The following is a 19563-nucleotide window of genomic DNA, read 5'->3' as shown; positions in this document are numbered from 1 at the left end:
GGGGGGACAAGGGGTCCCGATCGGCGGCTACTGATGGATAAGCAACATAGAGAACATGGAGGCCAAGAAACCCACCAGGTCTGGGGAGCCCTCACTGCAGTGAATCACGGAGGACCTGTCCAGCCTCTCATAGTACCCGCCCAGCAAAACAGACGGCCTCGCCCCTCTTGTGTTTGCACCCCTCTACTACATACATATGCTTCACCTTGAATGGTCTTACGGAAAAAACATGGGCTTGGGAGTCAAACGCGTCTGGATCAGCACCTGGCACCCACAAAGCTGTGTTGTGCTGTGTTGTTTTGTTTTGTTTTTGCGTTTGTGAATTAGAGAGGGAGGGCAGCGCAGCGGGTGAGCATACACTCTCCAGTGCCGGATTGTCCCAGGTTTGAAGCCAGGCTCTTCCACCTACTGGCTGTGTGACTCCCGACGAGTTCCTTAACCTCTCTGTGCCTCTGTTGCTTCATCTGTGAAAGAGGGATAACGATCGGACCTACCCTGCAGAATCGGAGAGGATAAGATGAAAACAAACCAAATAGGCATAAAGCCCTCAGAAAGTACCTGGCACTCAGCATAGTGCCGCCTGAAGGTTAGATATGATTAGTATTTTCGGTGTAACCTTGGCCAAGTCACATGAGCTGAGTCCCAGCTTCTTCATCTGTAAGAGGATGATAACATTGGCCCTGCCCATTGGTCATGAGGGTTAGATGTAACAATGCATAAGTGATGTAACCTATGCAGGCATAGAAACTAAAGTGACAATGGGGGTCATTCTCCCCAACCGCACTTTGTGCGGACAGTACAGTTCAGTGGTTAAAAGTGTGGGTTCCGGGTTGGGGTGGCCAGATTTGGCCAATAACAATACAGGATGCTCTGTTAAATTTGAATTTCAGGAAAACAAAGGGTAAGTTTTTTTAGCATATGTTCCAAGCAATATTTGAAACATTCTTCTTTTTTAATTTTTTTTTAACTTTTATTTATTTTTGAGATAGAGAGAGACAGAGCATGAACAGGGGAGGAGCAGAGAGAGAGGGAGACACAGAATCTGAAACAGACTCCAGGCTCTGAGCTGTCAGCACAGAGCCTGACGCGGGGCTCGAACTCACGGACCGTGAGATCATGACCTGAGCTGAAGTCGGACGCTTAACCGACCGAGCCACCCAGGCGCCCCAATATTTGAAACATTCTTATACTTAAAAAAAATGCTTGTTGTTTATCTGAAATTCTAATTTAACTGGGCAGCCTGCATTTGGAACCCCATTCTGAAGGCAAACTTCATTGTGTTCCTATCCCAAGTCTTATTTGCTGTGTAAAGTTGAGCAAGTGCCCTACCCGCTCTCGACCATAGTTTCCTGACTTTGCCGGACTTTAGCTGTGCATCCCAGAGAAGCCCTCAGCCTCTCTGTGCCTCCATTTTTTCATCTGTAAAATGGGGAGATGAATGTGCCTGCCTCATAGAAGAATAACGAGAGGAGGGAGTTAAGCCACATGACACTGCCCAGCATGCAACAGATGCTGGCCATCACGCCATCAGTATTATTTCAGTGAAAACGAATTGAGAACTCTTTTAGGGTAGGCGACACGCTGGGTGTTGGGGAAATAGTGGTGACCCACACAGACCCAGTCTCTAAATTGAAGCCTTTCTCCTGCCATGGCCTCCACGACTTTAACGGTTATAGAAATTTCCTATTTTGGGGTGCCTGGGTGGCTCAGTCGGTTAAGCCGCTGACTTCGGCTCATGTCGTGATCTCGCACTCCGTGAGTTCGAGCCCTACATCGGGCTCTGTGCTGACAGCTTGGAGCCTGAAGCCTGCTTCGGATTCTGTGTCTCCTTCTCTCTCTGCCCCTCTGCCTCTCATGCTCTCTCTCTGTCTCTCTCAAAAATAAATAAACATTCAAAAAAATCTAAAAAATAATTTCCTATCTTTAATTTCCTAATAGCCACCAAGCGTTGGTTTGAATTCACTTATGATTCCCTTGCAAATGTCCACTTTTCCGTTCCCCTGGGCCATCATGACTATAAATCATTGTCTTGTGATTCCATGCTTAGAAAGAGCCAGGGCTAGAACCTGCTCATTGGAGGGTTTTACTGGGTTATTTATTGTGACAGAAAATGCAAATGGGTTGGCAGTAAACATAAGGGGAAAAAAGCCACCTCAGCAGTACAGGCAGAACGTAAATGCAGATGGAAACGGTGGGGAGACAGTGGCATTTTTAGTAAGTAGAGCAGATACTCCACTTTGCTGAAGATATGAAATGCCAGAAAATTCTCCTGACTGCCTACGTTACTGAAAGACACTTCAAGTTGACCTGCTTCTTCTTTCGGGACCCCAGAATGACATTACGTTTCGCTGTATTTGGTGCAAAACAGGCTGATGGCAAAAAGGCCGATGGAGTGGCAAATCACACTAGAAGGGGATCGTAGGGGAGAATAGAGCTTTGTTGAACTCCATCAACTTCCAGCACCCGCAGTCAGGATCCTCTCTTGGGGCTGACAAGTTTCCCTTCTCTACTGGTCTATCTCCTACCAGAAAGATCTTTTCCAAGTGGCTGAAAATACATTCCCCTGGTCTCTATGGACGACTTACAAAGAGAGTAAGAAAACAGGGAGCCCTTGTCACCCAGCTCTGCTCATGAATACAGACACATCGCCACGTCCCGAGTTGTCGATGTTAGCAGGGAGAAGACTTCTTTCCTACTCCGGATGTTTCCTGCCACGGAGAGGGAGCCCCAGGAACACAATCATTCTGGCACCAACTCGCACGTTTCCTTCTCTCCGCCTGAGACCAGGCGGGATGTCCTAATGGGACTGGTGAGCCAGAAGGAGAGACCAGCGTGCTGAAGTGACCCTCATCCTCTCCCTCCTGCTCAGCCTGCAAGGAGCAGACGTGTCCCTTGCTCCTCCATTCCACGCACCTGTGGCCAGGTATGTGTGTCTGTTTCAGGGTTCAGTGTTAGCAAATCCACCTGCCTGCGCAGAACGAGCCCCAGTCTCCGATGTAAACCTCATCGACAGTAAAGGCGCTATTCTGGCATTTTACGATTTTTCAATGGGGACAGTTTCCAGACAGAGAAGAGGTCTATTCGAGCTGATGTAACAGAATACCAGAGACTGGGTGGCTTAACAATATTTATTGCTCATGGTTCTGGAGGCTGGGAGTCCAAGATCAAGGTGTTGGCAGGTTCGGTGTCTGGTGGGACCCTCGTCCTAGCTCGCAGGTGGCCAACCTTCTCCTACATCCTCACATGGCTGAGAACCAAGGAGGAGGCCCTATGTCTCCCCCTCTTTTACAGGGGCTCCTAATCTCATTCACGAGGGCTTCGGCCTCATAACCTAATCACCTCCCAAAGGCTCCACCTCCAGATACCCTCACGCTGGGGATTAGGCTGCAACATAGGAATTCTGGGAGAAACAAACATTCAGCCCACAGCAGCTAGGGACAGAGTCATGTCCGGTCCTGGGAGTTCACAAAGCTATCTCTGAGGTATCGTGAATGGTCTTCAGTCATCAACATCCTCCTCTAGGTCGGCCACGACCCACAAAACACAGGCCAAAGCCTCACTGTCACTAAGAAAACTTCCTGGGAGTGGTTAAGGAGGTGAAGGCAATTACATTCTTCTTCCGTATTCCATTCCTAGTCAAGACTCTGCTCAGATGCCTTCCACCTAGAAGGCCGTAGAAATGGCACCTGCCCCTTAAACAGTGTGTGAAGGGGGAGAAAGGGTGTTGTGTGTGTGTGGTAGGGGGGTACGGTGGGGATGTGTGTGGGAGGTGTGGGGGGGAAGAGAGTGCACTGGGGTACGGTGTAGTGTGGGGTATGTGTTTATAGCAAGGGGTGCACTGGGGGGTGCGTTGTGTGGGGGGTACGGGGGGAGTGTGTGGTGTGTGTATACGTGTATGTGTAGCTTGTGCTTATGATGTGAGTCATGGGGGGCGGTGGTATATATGTATGTTGGTTCCTAAACTTTCTCAGATCAAGGGTTCATCAGCACTCGCGTTGCTACAAGCCATTAAAAATGGGGTACGGGTCATCAACCACCCAACAAATGATTCCCAAACTAAGCAGCTTAAAGCAACAAACACTCGTGATCTCAGCCTCCAAGGGTCGGGAATCCATGAGGGCCTTCACGGCACAGGGTTTCTCATGAAGATGTAGTCAGGACGGTGGCCGGGTCTGTAGTCATCTGAAGGCCTGACTGGGGTTGACGTATCTACCTCCACGGTGGTTCGCTCACGTGGTGCTGGCTGTTGGCAAGGGGCCTCAGGTCCTTCCGTGTGGGCCTCTTAACAGGCTTCTTGAACGTCCTCACAACATGATGCTGGCCTCCCACGGGGAGCTAAGAGAGAGCGAGAAGGAAGCTTCACTGCCTTCTAAGACCTATTCTTGGAAGTTACACACTGACACTTCTGCCACATTCTATTCCTTGGAAATAAGTCCGTAAGTACGGCGTGCATTCACGGGAGGGAAGTCAGTCTCCACCTCCCAAAGGGGGGTGCACCAAAGAATTTGTGAACCTGGGTAACACGGTGCAGAAAAAGAGAAGCAAAGGCAGAAGAATCTTAAAATCTATTGGATGCACTATGGCCAGAATAAAATATATTAATGTTTGAGCATTTAGACCTTTTTTCCCTCCACCCTCTTCCCGGGAAAACCCATGTGGAGAGATGGGACGGAGGCCAGGCAGCGGATGGAGTGGTGGCATATGGGAGGGGTTTTGGAAGACTGGAGAATCAGGGGGGGGGCGCCATGGAATGTGAGCTGCTAGAAAACATCTCCACTGGGGGGAGACCGGCCTGAAGCAGCAGCATGGGGAGGGTGATGACCAGGCTTTCCTCTTCGTTCAGGGAAACGAGGAGAGACCAGAACTACTTGTAATTACTCCCTGGTTTGGGGGTTGCTTCATTAAATTCTACATTGCGGTGAGACTGGACCACCTGGGTCTTCTTACTTTCTCAAGCTACATTCACATTCCCCGAGCATTTCCACCGCTACTGTAAAAGGGTGAGGAAGCACGATGTTTAAAGCTGCTTAAGTGCTTCTGCATCTTTCTTAAGACGTTTGTATTCTCGGGACCTAGCACAGCACTGTTCACATAGTGTCACGACTCCAATTTTCTCCTGAGGCCCCAACCTTCCTTTCACATGCCCTTCAGCACACAGCACCCTTGAAAGCAAACAGGGAGATGACAGAACTAACTGGGTTGGCGACACAAACTGGGATCTGTCACCCCTACCATTGGCGATGCCAATCGGGGCTCTGGGTCACTTCTGGGGATGACGCACGGGCTGGGGTGGGGCATGGAGAACTGGGCCGGCTTCTTGCAAGATGAAAGAACTTGGCTGTATTTTTTCTCTTGGTTTCTAGTAGACATCTGGGGACATACGCAGGAGAATGCTCTCCAGGGCTCGCCTATAGATTTCCGAAAGTGCTGGGAATTTCGGGGTAGCACTTAAATTACTGTACGCCTCTTCCTGTGTTGCCTTGGCTTGTCGTCTGGCTGGAGGCAGAAGCTGAGATTTAGCAAGAGGCCGCCTGGAGCAGAGGCCAAGAGGTGGGGCTCACCTAAGGCCCTTAGTCTCAGCTCTGCTACCCAATTTGCTGGAAAAAGTCATTTGTGCCAATTAGGCCCTGGTTAGTAAGGGGTTGTCCTGTCTGGGAGGCAGGTAGAGAAGCCAATTGTAAGAACAGGTGATCAATGAAAGTGACACATTGCTCACGCCTCCAATTCTTCTTAGACAGTTAGTCCTCAATTAGCTCTCTGAGAAACAGAGAAAGTGAGTGTACTTGCCTTGCTAATGACCACATGGTCAGGACTGAGCAATTTACACAGCATTTTCGTTCCAAGATTAAATGCACCGAAATATTGGGATTAATGAGCTTCTGACTTGCAGGTTTGGAAAAGTTCAGTTCTTTTCTGTACTTCTCCACAAACACAAAACAATGATTCAGTGGTCAAGCAATAGTGAAAAGGCCATTCTCCTCTCTATCCTGGTCAGGGGTACTTGCTCCGGCCTGAAGCAGCCCTTCCTCCTATGAATTTATTATCTGTATTCACAGTACACATTTCACTGGAATGCACTGGGCCTAGGTCAATGGCTTTTTATGGTTAGATACCTATCAGGTAGATATCTGATCACCTGGGTATCCATTTTCTTTGGTTGGTGCTTGTGATGGACACACTCTAAGGTGACCCCCAACCCCATGAGTCCTTTACAATCTCCTTCCTTTGAGGAGTGACTGCAGGACCTATGAACTGCTTCCACCTAATAGAATAGGGCAAAGGTGATGGGATCTCACACCTATTGCTCCTGATGACCTTACAGAAGCTCACAGTTATGTCATGAGAGGATCTATGGGGAAGACCACTGGCATGGAGCTGCGTGTGACTCCCTAGGAGTTGAAAGAGGTCCCCAAGTCGAGAGCCTGAAAAAATATGGGGTCCAGAGACCCGAATGAGCCTGAAAGGAGATGCTTCCCCGGTTGAGCCTCCAGATGAGAACACAGTCTGGCTGACACCTTGAGGGCAGCCTCCTGAGACCTGAGCAGGGGATCGAGTTCAGCTGTGCCAGGACTCCTGACCCATGGGGACTGTAAGCTAATGACCATGTTCTGTTTTCAGCCACTATATTTGTGGTCATTTGTTGCATAGCAATAGAAAATTAATGCAACCCACATGCCATACCAGTAGTTAAATAATTGGTAATCACTACTGTTTCTTTCATTGCACAATTAGCCACACACTGCTTTGTGATGCAGAAACACTAGCCCCGGTGTTGTCACTATAGCTTCCCGTGATGAAGCTATAACTAGCTTTCCTCTTAACTAGCTTTAAGTTCCCTAAGGGCAAGAACTCTGCCCTTGTACTTTTTAAAAAGCCCCACAGTGTATCAAAGTAATTGACCCACAATAAGTACACAGTCATATGTGATTTGAGGTTTTGACCCTTCATTTGTCCAATGAAACCAAATGGGACTAAAGACATAGACACATGGGGCAAACTTTCACTGCTCACTTGCTGTGTACTGGGTTAGAGCCCAGACATGCAGAGAACAAGACAAAAGTCTTGCCCCCAATTTGTTCATGGTTCCACCCAATCAATGGGATCCCATCTTGTCACCATGCAGAATCAGAGGATGCCCAAAGATCCCCAGAGTTCTTTGTCAATCCGTCAAGATTATGATCGTGCAGATCAGGTAGAGGTGTAGCTGTGAAGTCCTTCAGTGACTTTTTAGTGACTTTTTAGTTTGCAAGTAGAAGCAAAAGTCCCCCTGCAGTACCCATCTTCCATTTAAACGGGGAGTAAGCCACAAAGATAAATGGGCATACTCCACCCTTCCACAATAGCCCATCATGCCCTCAAATCTGTGACTCAAGTGGGCATATCCATATTCAAGCAGACCAGAGATCAAAGCCATATTAGGCATGAGCTACTTTTTATTCATAGACTTACAGAATATATCGACTTAGGAGGCATGTTGTTTGTTAACTGTATTTACCAAAAAGAGTTAAATATATATTTAGCCTTAAAATGCATCCATTGTAGCTTGCATACTGCAAAATATGCTTTCATATACATATAAACTATTCTTATTTTACCTAAGTTATGCATCTAAGATACATAAAAATGGTACCGAATGGCATATTGGCTTATTTTATCACAGTTCTTATACATTCCTGATAGTCAAAGGGATTGATTGGGAATGCATAGTCTCCTACCGGAAAAAAAAAGGTAGATTCTGAAACAAGTAATGGAATAATGTAAGGATAAGAGTGCCTCGCTAGGTTTAGATCTCAGTAGCTTTACAATTCAATTCTTATTTCGATTAGCATTACAACTGGCTCTCTTCATTAAAAATTGGCTGTTAATTTGCCTGGTAGTCCCACCCTCTACTTGCCTGGCTGAGGCAAAGAAAATCGTGATGACCTTTTTCCTTCCATCTTATTTCTACTTTCCCCAAAGAGTTTCCTCCACAGCCATCTGCCCTGCTTTTCTGCCCATTCCCTTTGGATTGTCCCAAGTCGGGACCACCTTACTCACTGTGTCAACAATTAGACTTCTGCACTCCACTCCAGGGCTCTCTCTTTAACAGAATCTTTGGCCAGTGCCTAATGAAAGAACTCTCTTCCAAAACTACGAGTGAGAGGCTGATACCTCTGTAGAAGAATCAGGAAGCCTGCTAAAGGCATATGCAAATAGACTCCCCTCCTGCAGACCTTCATCTCTCTTTCATTCTACCCCCGGTCAGAGAAATTTCCATCGTGAGTGTTCCTGGCAACCAAACCTCCAGCATCCCACGCTGATTTCTTTCCTAAAAATACACAGCCTCTCACTCCACGGGGAAGAAAAATGCAACACCGGCATTTCCAGCATGCTCCCCGAAGGCTGATTATGACCCGGAGCAATTCATCATCACTTGTGCCTTTGAGTTTTTAGTTTTTCCCTCATAGAATTCTTCTTGTGTATCTTGTGGACATTGTGACAAGAACCAAATGCGTCTCGACCTCAACATCCCCACCGGAGCTGTGGAGGGAGGGGAAGAGAGGGTAGAGAAGCAGCCGTGCCAGCTAGAAACCCTCTTTAGAAGGGACAATTATCGGAAACTTCTGGAAGACTTTCAAGAGTGGGGCCTTGCATGTAATAGCAGTTCCGTAGCGTTGAATTGTTAAATGGACCAGTTGATTAAATGGTGTCTATTCAGCATTATTCTCCTTCTGGCTATGCATATTTTGCTATATTTTTAAAATGTTATCTCAAGGTGCTGCTATATTCTGAATCACGATAAAAAGTCTTTATTTGGAAGGCATTGACAGACTATCACAAAGAAAACACAAAGCCTGCTGTTGAGGGGGAAATCTCCGCCTCGGCCACTCACTACTGGATAACCTTGAGCAGGCAACGGACTTCGATTTTTGCACCTACTTCCTTCCCTCTGAAATGAGCATCCTGCCCGCCAATGAGCTGAAGAACTGTTTATTAAACAAATGAGCTGGACACAGATGTACACTGAAAACATATAAAGCTTTGCTGAAATGCAGGGTGGTCTTATTATCCGCTGCCCGAGGACACAGAGCCATTCGCACCTAAGGCTTGGTTTTAGTCTTCATGAGAGATCTGTTCCTGATCCCAGGCTTTAAGGCTGTGTGGCGTGGCCACTTGGCCACCTGGAGGGACTCAGCCTAGCCACAGAGACTGTAAAGAAGAAACAAGCTGACAAGATGGGAACCAATGGGGGATGGGAAGGCATGGACAAGAACAGCCCCGCCTAGAACGATCTTCACAGGGGATGGTCCCACGTATCTCTCTGCTTTGGGTTTCTGGTGTTGTTGGTTTGTTTTTCTCGTCTTACGTTATTACTGGGGGGAAAAAAAAGCTTCTTGCAGAAATTGTTTAAAACTCAAGGGATGCCTGGGAGGGAGCAGTGGGATTAATGAAGCAAAGCTTCCACCGACTTGCGCCAAGAACATCTATGCTCCTTCAGCAAGTCGGCCAGAACAAATAGCTACTCCCTCAGCACGGAGACTCTTGTAGGCTGCAGACTCTGATCTGGTCTCATTTTGTCAGAAGGAAAAGAAAAGAGAAGCTGGTTGTGGCTGCGGGGATTGCCCACCCTCTCGCCTTCACCCAGGCCCCACTTCCCTCAACCTGCCTTCCACCCGCCAGCGTCTCACCTGGACTCAGCAAGAGCCCCTCTCCCCGGCCCCGTGGCTGGGAAGCTGGTGCCCTGCTCGGGAGAGGCAGCCCTGGGAAGAGGTGTCCCGACTGCCTTCTCCACAAGCGGCGGCAATCGGGAGCGTCATCTCGACCTGGCACAAACGCGGGGACTGTCTGAATGTCCCCTACGTTGTTTGCCAAGTGCCTGTGTTTCCGCCCGGGCTTGTCGGAAGGTTCCATGTGCCAGAAAGAATTGTTTGCCCCTCCTCACCGCCGGAGAAATGCCAGAGCTGCCCCACTTTCGGCCTCCGATGTGGGGATGGGGGCATCTGTAGTCAATTCGAGTAAACCAGGAAGGCAAAAGAACGCATGCGGAAGAGTGACTTCGCACTTAAAAAGAAATGAAAACAAACCACTTTTCTCCTGTGGGGTTGGTGCTTAGTAGGAAAGTTTCAAGCAGCAATCTACCGTGTGCGGCTGACCTCCTTCGTTAAAACCCCCGGTGTCCTAGGCTGAAAGCCCTCAGCCTGCAGTCCCAGAATGGACCCAGGAGTGCTGTTGCAACACCGATGCTATTTACTGCCTTCATCTGCATTGCTTAAACACCAGAAACAACAACGCATTCGCATTTGTGGCAAAACATCTACCTACTCGTGACTTGGCAAACGATCGTGAAAAAATAACACTGCAGTACAGTATGATTGTGCTGATTTCAGGGCGACAAGAGACGTGGTCGAGTTGCTCTTTCAGAGCCACTCCCCAAATCCACTTCACATCCTCTGAAGAGAACCAAGCTAATCGGGCAGCGCATGCTCTGGGAACCTTCCACAAAACCAGAGCCCATGGGCTTCCCAGTAATCCACACCAGAGAAGCCCATTTTGACATAGGTGCTCTGGCCCCCTGGGCGCAGACCTGGTGTGTGGGGCTCCGTGTGTCTGGCTGCAAAGCCGGTCCCTGCTGATCGGCCTGAGACCCTCAGCCTACTGGGGATGAGCCCCTGCCAGTACATGGCCCCACGTCAACGTCTGAGCCCCAGGGGGCTTTCCTGTGCTACGCTCCCGGGACAGGAAGGGGCATTAGCGTCATGAGCACCCTGGGTGCTGCCATCTGGTGCCTCAGCCCCTCTGGGAGGGCTGTACTTGCAGCAGCAACATTAGCAAATCAACAAAGCGGGACATCGTATGAGTAGGGAGGTAGGCAGGTGGGCAGCTGGTAGGTTGGTACTCAATGACTTCTAAGAGTAAGTTGCCCAGAGGGCAAAGCCATGCACAGATCAAAGGGCCACCTCTAGGTTTTCAAAGTCCATCGAGACTTGCGAAAAGTCCTCTTTTGATTCCATAAAATCTTGCTTCAGAAATTCTACCAAATGCTCATCAGGCGGAAATACCTGTTCTATTGCTTTGAAGGATGGGATGAAAAGCACCATTCAGTCTTTGGCCTGTCTGCTGGTTACCCACAAACTCAAAAGAATGGGTTCAGGGAAGCAGCTGGGTCAGGGAGAGCATCTAACAAGCGGTATTGCTCTGGCCGCCCCGGGGGCTGGCTTTGAACCACAAGGAAGAGGGGAAATGCCTTTGTCTCACTCATGGGCCTACAGCCCGCGCTGGGCCTAGATATGCATCAGCAGAGTATTCTCTTTGTGGTAAAGGAAGCAACGTCCAACATTATTTTGTTAACACACCCATGATGTGCGTCTACGTGAGCCAATGAAATAGCCAACGTTCTGCTATTAAGGGGGATTCAGGAAACTGAAATGGCTCAAAATAGCATTGCTGAGTGTTACCAGATTTTTAAAGGAATCATCAGCAAATCTTTTCAGCTGACTTTGGCTTTAAGAGTTCTTACCAAAAGGTTTGCTAAAATGGAATGAGAAGGGCCCATAGTTTGGTCTTTGTTTGTTTGTTTATTTCATTATAAGAGCTATCCCATCTTATCCAACTTTCTCCTTCCTCATTAAAAAAAAAAAAAAAAAAGCACATTACTGTCCTAGATGGTTAAGAGCTAATGCTGTACTCTTTTCTCAGTGACAACAGGCTTTAAGATGTCTTTTTAAATGGGAGAACGGACACGTCATGCAATTAGCCAATAAATGCAATCCCTGATTAAAATGTGAGTTCTAAAATTTTGAAAACTTCTAACTATTCCCCCAGTGCGGTTTTAACTTCAGAGCTCTGAACTTGGCTTCTTTTTGTATTTGCTTCTTGGTCGCTCTCCTGTGAGAGCCAGGGCTACATGTCTTTTAAATTCACCAATCACACCTTCACAAACTTAAGTCAACGACTATATGTTCAAAAATCTTTGTTTTCCCTTTGAAACTGGATGCAAAAAAGAAATCTCTCCTGTCGGTGGAGACAGCCGTGAAGGAACGAGGCGCTTGCACATAAATCTCCTTAAATTTTGTGAACAGCTGCTTTTCCTTATCCCACTGGTATATCTGGGAGAACGTATAGTCACTCCCCAGGGCCAGGTAGTGGTTATCTTTAAAAGAAAAGGGCTGCAGGGTCATGGCCCCCCGGGATGGAAGAGCCTGGATCTCCACGAACCGCTTACTATTCCACTTCATGACCCTGGAGTCCCCGATGAAGCGGGTGAGGGAAAGGTAGAGGGCATTCTGCATTCTAAAGCTTTTCACGGCCAGTACGTCCTCCATGTTGGGGATATCACTGTGGGGGACAAACTTCTTAGAGCTTTTATTCCACTGGAGGATGATGGGGACCTGGGAGCGGCTGGACAGAATCAGATGCGATTTCCCGTCTATGTCCACAAACTCCGCATCCGTGTCCCTGAACCACTCGTGCAGAGACTGGTAGGAGTAGAATCCTTTGCTGTTCCATTTATACACTGTGGACAGCCCAGCTTTCGAGCTGTCTGCGATGACGAAGAACGTCTCGTCCTCGATCTGAAACAACTCGATGTCGTTGGGCTTGGAAATGCGGGAGACTTCGATGTCTTGGAATTTGACAAACTTGGTCCAGCTCTCGTCGTATTTGTAAATGTGGGAGCCGCCGAAGAGCTGGGCCACCACCACGAAAACCTGGTCGTCAATGAGGATGGCCTTGCAGCCCACAATGGACTGACCTGTGCCCCGAGAGAAACGAGAGGGGATTAGGGCACCGCGGTTAAAAACGCTCCTCCACAGCGAAAATGGGACCCTTGTGAACTGTAAAATGGGGAGAGATGTAAAGAAATGGCAGGAATGGAAAACCGGACAGCCGATGTGGAGAACGGTGTGGCGGTTTCTCAAAAAACTGAACACAGAATTACCATGTGACCCAGCAATTTCGCTTCCGGGTCCAGAGCGAGGTCTCTAAGAGATTTGCACAACCGTGTTCATAGCCGCGTTATTCACAACAGCCAAAAGCCAGAAGCAACCCAAGCATCCACTGATGGATGAATGGATAACCAAATTGTAATACATACACACAATAGAACATTGTTCCACCTTAAAAAGGAAGGAAATTCTGACACATGACACATGACAATATGGATGAACGTTGAGGGCATTATCCTAAGTGAAATAAAGACAGGCACAAAAAGATAAATAACCTATGATTCTACTTATATGAGATCCCTAAAGTAGTCAGACTCATAGAGACAGAAAATAGGACGGTGGTGGCCAGGGGCTGAGAAAGAGGGGAGAGAGGGGAGTTAGTGTTTAATGGACACAGAGTTTTAGTTTTTTCAAGATGGAAAGAGTTCCAGAGATTGTCTAACCAGCATGGTGAACGGCACTTAATGCTACTGAACGGTACACATAAAAGTGGTTAAGACGATAAGTTTTATGTTAATGCATATTTTCCCACAGTTAAAAATGTTTTTAAATTTTTTTTAACGTTTATTAATTTTTGAGACAGAGAGAGACAGAGCATGAACGGGGGAGGGTCACAGAGAGAGGGAGACACAGAATCTGAAACAGACTCCAGGCTCTGAGCTGGCAGCACAGAGCCTGACGCGGGGCTCGAACTCACGACCGCAAAATCATGACCTGAGCCGAAGTCACCGACTGAGCCACCCAGGCGCTTCCAGGTAAAAAAATTTTTTAAACTTAAAAAAATATATATGTGTCTCCACAGAAATAAGTGCTGATCACCTGGTGTCTTTCGAGGCAAGAGCACAATTCAGGAAAACCACAAACACCAAATGAACTGTCTTCGTGCTATTCAAAAACGTATTCCCCAACTCCACAGAGCAGGATGAAACAAATGGGGAGTTGGGGAGGGAGGATAAAAAGGTAGGAGTCAGGTCTCAGAGACACGAGGAAAGGACTGTCACGAGGGCTCTTTGAAGACACTTGGCCTCTTCTGATTTCTAGAGCCAAAGGAAGCTGAATGCTGGCGGAACAGTGTTAAACCCTGCGGCTCTAAGCAGGTGGCCCAGGATGTGAAATGCAGCACGTGTAAGCTTTCTGACCTTGTGCCCGTTGACTCTCTGTGCTCAGGCTCCTCGTCTGTAAAATGAGGATGCTATTACCCCTGACCTGACGGGGTTAGTAAAGACTAAATGAGAAATTCATGGTTGGTGTTGTTAGAACAGAGCACCCATAAACAGGAAGTGGTCAATGATTAGTAGCTATCGTTACTGGGTTATTGAATCAATGGTCTTGATAATCCAAAGATGTGACCCCTTTAAAGTCGCCCATAGCAGGCACTGCAAAAACACCTGTAGAATGATCACTGGCCTGTAGAATGATCTAGCTCAGGCAGCACAAAGCCAGAACTTTGCTGCAAAAGGGGACCTCTCCTGTCCGGACCACCTCCTACCACCTTCTCCTCCCCCCAGACCCCTGAGCCTTCTCCCAAGCTCCTCCCTCCAGCCAGCAAGCAATAGGACCACTCACACCCATCTAGGTCATCTGATTAAAAGTCATTTCTTTCCCCTAATTTTCTAGGCAATTTGGGCCAAAGTGAATTTGGTCTGTAAATTACAAGGATAGTTATCCAATTTCTGTCCTTAGTATCAACTTTGGGGGCAGACGGTGGGTGGGTTTTTGAGTGATATTTACTTTTCCTGGTCCCTTTCCTTCGTTTCAAACTAATTATTCCTTTTTCCCCCTGAGTATAAAAGTTTTCAATGTTCATCAAAGCAAATCTTGAAAATAACAGGTAACCATTAAAAAGTGTGTACTATTGAGCAGGCACTATACTAAGTATTTTACATGTATTTATTCATCTCATGCTTACAACAACCTTAAGAGATCAGTATTATCATCATCATCATCCCCATTTTATAAGGGGAAAAGTGAGGCACAGAGAACTTAAGTAACTTATACCAGGCCACACAGCGAGTATGTGACAGAGCCGGGGACCTAAATCCAGGTGGTCTGGCTCGAGTCTACACTCAACTACCAACATACCAAAAAGCACAAAGAGGAAAACCAACATTACTCGTACCGCAAATGCTGAAATAACACTTCGTATCTTGATAAATTTCTTTAATCGTTAATCTATGCACACACCCAAATTCAAAATTTAAAAATAAATTTCGGCTCCGGGGCACCTCGGTGGCTGAGTCGGTTGAGCAATTGACTCTTGATTTCAGCTCAGGTCATGACCTCACAGTTGATGGGTTTGAGTCCCGCGTCAGGCTCTGCACTTGCAGGGCAGAACCTGCTTGGATTCTCTCTCTCCCTCTCTCTCTGCCCCTCCCCAACTCGCACTCCCTCTCTCTCTCACTCAAAATACATAAATAAACTTAAAAACATAAATGTGGGTTCAAACATTTTTTTTAATTAAAACTAAAGATAAATTTGGGCTTATAGGATACGTGGGCTTTTTATAGTCAACTTTTTTTTCACTCGACCGCTATGATGTAAACGTTCTCCCCTGTTATTGTTATTGCACCTTCTAGAACTTGAAGCTTTAGTATTATACGGTATTCCATCGCATGGGTGTATCCTATTTTTAACAAATCCCCTATTGTTGGACATTGCAGTTATTTCTAGTTTTTCATCATTGTACGTAACATGCTTCCTTGTAGTCTTTTTTGAAAACCATCTGGCGGTATTCTTAAACGCAGGCATTGCCGTGCTAAATGTTGGGCACACTTTTAAGGCTTCTGGATTTAAACTACTGAACTGCTCTCCGGAAGCCGCCTGACTCCACCCTGACAACACCAACAGAGTGCATACTCCTGCTCTCCTTCCTGAGTGGCCTTCCTATGGAGGTCCCTGCGACCCAGAAGTGTCCCACAGGCCTGCCAGTCTGTCTCAGCTGAGGGGCGCTGTGAGAGAGACAGAAAGAATTCCTTTCTTGGAGATGTTCCGGAACACCTCTGTCCAGGCGAACACTTTTAGCCTATAGTACTGTGAGTAGAGGCAGAAATCACCGTGCGTGCATGTGTGTGTGTGTGTGTGTGTGTGCGTGTGTTAGCGTAGGGGAGAGAGTACAGCCTAGAAATCAAAAGGCGAACAAAATAAACCAAAGACAGGAGAGCTGAGAAGAGATGTAGAGAGAAAAAGGAGACGTAAAGTGTGAAATCTTGGGGTGAGCGTCACAGTGGGTTTCCTTCTCCTCCCAGCAGCAGCAGATCCGTGGCTGGAGCCGTCCCTCCCGTGCATGCTCATCACGGCTGGAAAGGGGGACGCAGGTGCCCCTCCCAGTCCTCAGGGCCCCCATCTGGCCAGGCATGGATTGAGGAGACCGTGCCCAGCCCTCGCAGACTCTGGGATCACTCCGTGATCAAACAAGATGACAAATGACACGCATGGCCCGTGAGGGGAAAATGGGCCCGTGTTTCCCTTGGTCTTGTTCAAGGCAAGCGGCTGCAGGGTGGTGGGGAGGAAGCATTCCAGAGGCCACAGCAAGTATATTTGTGATGTGCCCGGCGCATGAGCACTTAGGGCTCTCCTTCACGCCAGGCCGCGCTTAGGGAACCACACTCCTTCCTGCACCGAGGGATCCAGGCTGTTTCTGGAATCACCCTCTTCCCCTGCTCCCTCGGTCATTCTACGCTGGCCCCTCCTTCCCTATGCTGATGAAAGTTATGGAGAAGTTTTAGCTGAAGTGAAAGAATTAGGCTCTGGAAGGGGGGAGGAGGGCTGCCCCTTTTTTTATCCCCAGGTGACAAAACTAATATTCGCTGAGGACCTACTACGTGCCCGTCTCCCCGGGGCCCCAGTCAATTCTCATAGGTCCAATCCGACGATGATCCCATTTTACAGATGAAAGGGGCTCTTGGAACGAAACTAACTTTGCCAAGGTCACTAGCTGGAAAGATCTGGAGCCAGTTTCATCGAAAACCTGCCTGATGTTGGAGCTCACAAGTTTAACTACCTCACTGTTATAACCCGTTTCTCAGGCTTGGCTGTGAAGAGGATGTAGGTGGGCTTTGTGGGGCTGCCCACCGCTCAGAAGATTGAGAACGAGGGGTTGAGGAGTCCCCAGAAACCAAAAAGGCCCCACCTTGGCTCTCACCCTGGCCACACTCACTCCGACCTCACTGAATGCTTCCCACCCGCCGCTGCCCCAACCCACGCCTCGGCCCAGGCCATCAGCACCTGCTCGGATTCTGCAACAGCTTCTCAACCAGTCCCTCTGCTTCTACCTTCGTCCCCTGTCCCTGCCACAGGCTACTCACAGCCCAGCCCCCTGTGCCGGGCACCTGCCTCATCCTGGGCAGCCCTGCCGACCTCTGCACAAAGCTGTCCACTCAGATTAAAAACCCAAGTCCTTCCTCTAACCTGTTAGGTTCCTCTAACCTCTCCTTGTCTGCGGCAGCTTTCCCTCTGGATCATTTTGTCCAGGCCAGAATGGCCCCCTGGATGACCCCAACAGGAAAGGTACCCTCCTGCCTCTGGACCTTTGCACTTGCTGTGGCCTCTGGAATGCTTCCTCCCCACACTGTCCACATGGACCGACCCCTCATGTCCCACCCATCTTCTCCACGAGGCTTTTACCAGTCTAAAACGTCAACCCTCCCATGGCCGGTTCTTCAAAACTTCCATCACCACCTTCCTTTCCCTTCTCAGTGTGTTGCCATCTGCTGTGTTATCTGCATCATAATTATTTGTCTTTCTTTTTGTCTCTCGCTCCCATTACAGTACAAATCCGTTGGGGGTGGAGGTATTCATCTGGCCTGTTCACTGCTGTGGCCCCAGCACCTACATCATGCCTAGCTTAGAGTAAGCGCTCAAGAAATCATTGTGGACAAAGGAATGAATGAATGAATGAACGGATAACTTGACGATTGTCGGGATGCAACCAGCTGCAGACTGTCAGAAGGGCAAGTGGAGGGCCATGCCGTCCCTTCCTACCCAGGTCAACCTGAGAGAGGAAAGGGGTCAGACGCATCAGTGACAGGCCCTGAGCTCTGCCCCCAAAGTGATTCAACATGCCTGAGCCCTGCTCTCTTTGTCTGCAAAGGTGTGAGAAGGAAGCCGGCACTGAGAGCTGCTTGCTCTGTCCTGGCACTCTTTGTATCCGCACAAACATCCATATAAAGTACATGTGTTGCCCATTTTACAGATGAGGAAACTGAGCCTCAGAAGCCACAGCCACTTCTTAGTACCTGGCGGGGTCAGGAGTACAAGCCACGTGCATCTGTTTTCAAAACCTGAGCTCCTTATCATCTGTCCGCTGCCTCTCTATTGAAAGGGGCTTTCTCTATTGAAAGGGGCTTTCCAATGAGATACACCAGCGCCTGGCACCTCACGGGCCCGCGATCAGCCTTGGCAACAAGCCCTGGTGTGGAACCCCCTGCACAAAGCACAGGGGCCAGCTCTCATCCCTCACGTATCCTCCAAGTCTGCAAAAAGAGGGAAGCAAAAAGCATGTGGATAGCAGCCCCCACCCCTCCACCGCCTTTTTGCCTCGAACATGGACTCTGGGTTCCTCGGTTCACCTGCAGCGCTCTGTGCTGAGTGTGCACTTGAAGCCAGAGGGGCTGTTCTCGGGATTGTGAACTCAGCACTAGGAAGCCAGGTGGCCCAACAGCAGAGGCTCATCTGACGTGGCATCTTCTGAGCTTACGGAGGTGCTCGCGTGTCTCACAGACCTCTCAGTGCTGCAGAAATTAGGCTCATTAGCGTCTCTGTTCTTGGAGGGGGGAAACGGCACTCTCTCCGCCTCCCTACACCCCCTGCACCTGCTGCAAAACCGCGCTGCACCCGAGAGATTCCTAGGAGTCTCCTAATCTGGAATTTCTACCTGATACGCTTCTCTGGCTGCAGCAGCAAAACACTGCTCTAACTCCAAATCGGGAACCACTAAGGGCAAGCCTCTCACAGGGTAACAGGCCACCGTGGTGCTGTTTATAAAGTCAGTGTTATTATCAGATTGCACCTGATAAACAAGACATCTCGAAAAGATGATTTTGACTTTACTCACTATTTACAAAGCAAGTAGCCCGTTTTTAGCAGCGCTAAGACAATGGGTTCCTGACAGCGTTGAAAGAGGCATCAACTAGGTCTCAACCCAAAGGCATGAATTTAGACAGCCATTTATTCTTACTGTGTTTGTATTTGTGAGAAGGAAGCAGTGGCCACCAGGATCTGGCAAGTGTGGGCATGCGTGTGCATGCACGCATGTGCACGTGTACGCGTGAGAACGTGCGTGTTAGCATATTCGTTAACAATCAGCTTAACCAAAGTCGAAGGTATCACTGGGCTGCTGAAAAGCCGTTGAAGTCTTAGGCTGCCACAAGTGATCAGGATTAAGGGATTGTCTGGTGACTTCTCACCACGACCGGAAAATGCCTCCCGCAACACGCGACCCATCACCTCTCCCTTTGGAAAGAATCAGCAACAATGAAGAAGACCACCACCCTAAGTTTCTCTTCTCACCAATAACTGACCAAGTCGAGAAAGAATCAGAGAGACGAGGGGGGGCTGGAATGTGTCCCCCGACTCTCACCAAGTCAGAGAGCCCAGCTTTTCCTTCCTGGGGAGGACAGAATGCTTCTTCGCCCACCAGCCA

The 19563-nt window shown here is 48.4% G+C and overlaps 1 protein-coding gene and 1 long non-coding RNA gene across 3 annotated transcripts in view; one reads left to right on the top strand and one right to left on the bottom strand.

Annotated features, from left to right (window-relative positions):
• The first annotated feature begins 803 nt into the window (after positions 1-803).
• On the top strand, positions 804-17746 carry LOC122238106. Of its 2 annotated transcripts, none has more exons than XR_006217064.1 (3): positions 804-901; positions 2369-2923; positions 17691-17746. It is a non-coding gene; the product is annotated as an uncharacterized LOC122238106 (long non-coding RNA). The 2 variants fall into 2 exon arrangements; XR_006217065.1 differs by lacking the exon at positions 17691-17746 and adding an exon at positions 4290-4607.
• LGI2 (leucine rich repeat LGI family member 2) overlaps positions 8770-19563 on the bottom strand; it is a 29746-nt gene continuing 18952 nt past the window's right edge. Inside the window, exon 8 of the mRNA XM_042984841.1 lies at positions 8770-12730. Coding sequence (XP_042840775.1) covers positions 11913-12730 — 818 coding nt within the window. The 3' untranslated portion in view covers positions 8770-11912. The remainder of the gene's footprint in view (positions 12731-19563) is intronic.

This window comes from Panthera tigris, chromosome B1 (assembly GCF_018350195.1).
Source record: "Panthera tigris isolate Pti1 chromosome B1, P.tigris_Pti1_mat1.1, whole genome shotgun sequence".
NCBI classification, from domain to species: Eukaryota; Metazoa; Chordata; class Mammalia; order Carnivora; family Felidae; genus Panthera; species Panthera tigris.
This window is presented reverse-complemented; position numbering and strand designations above follow the sequence as displayed.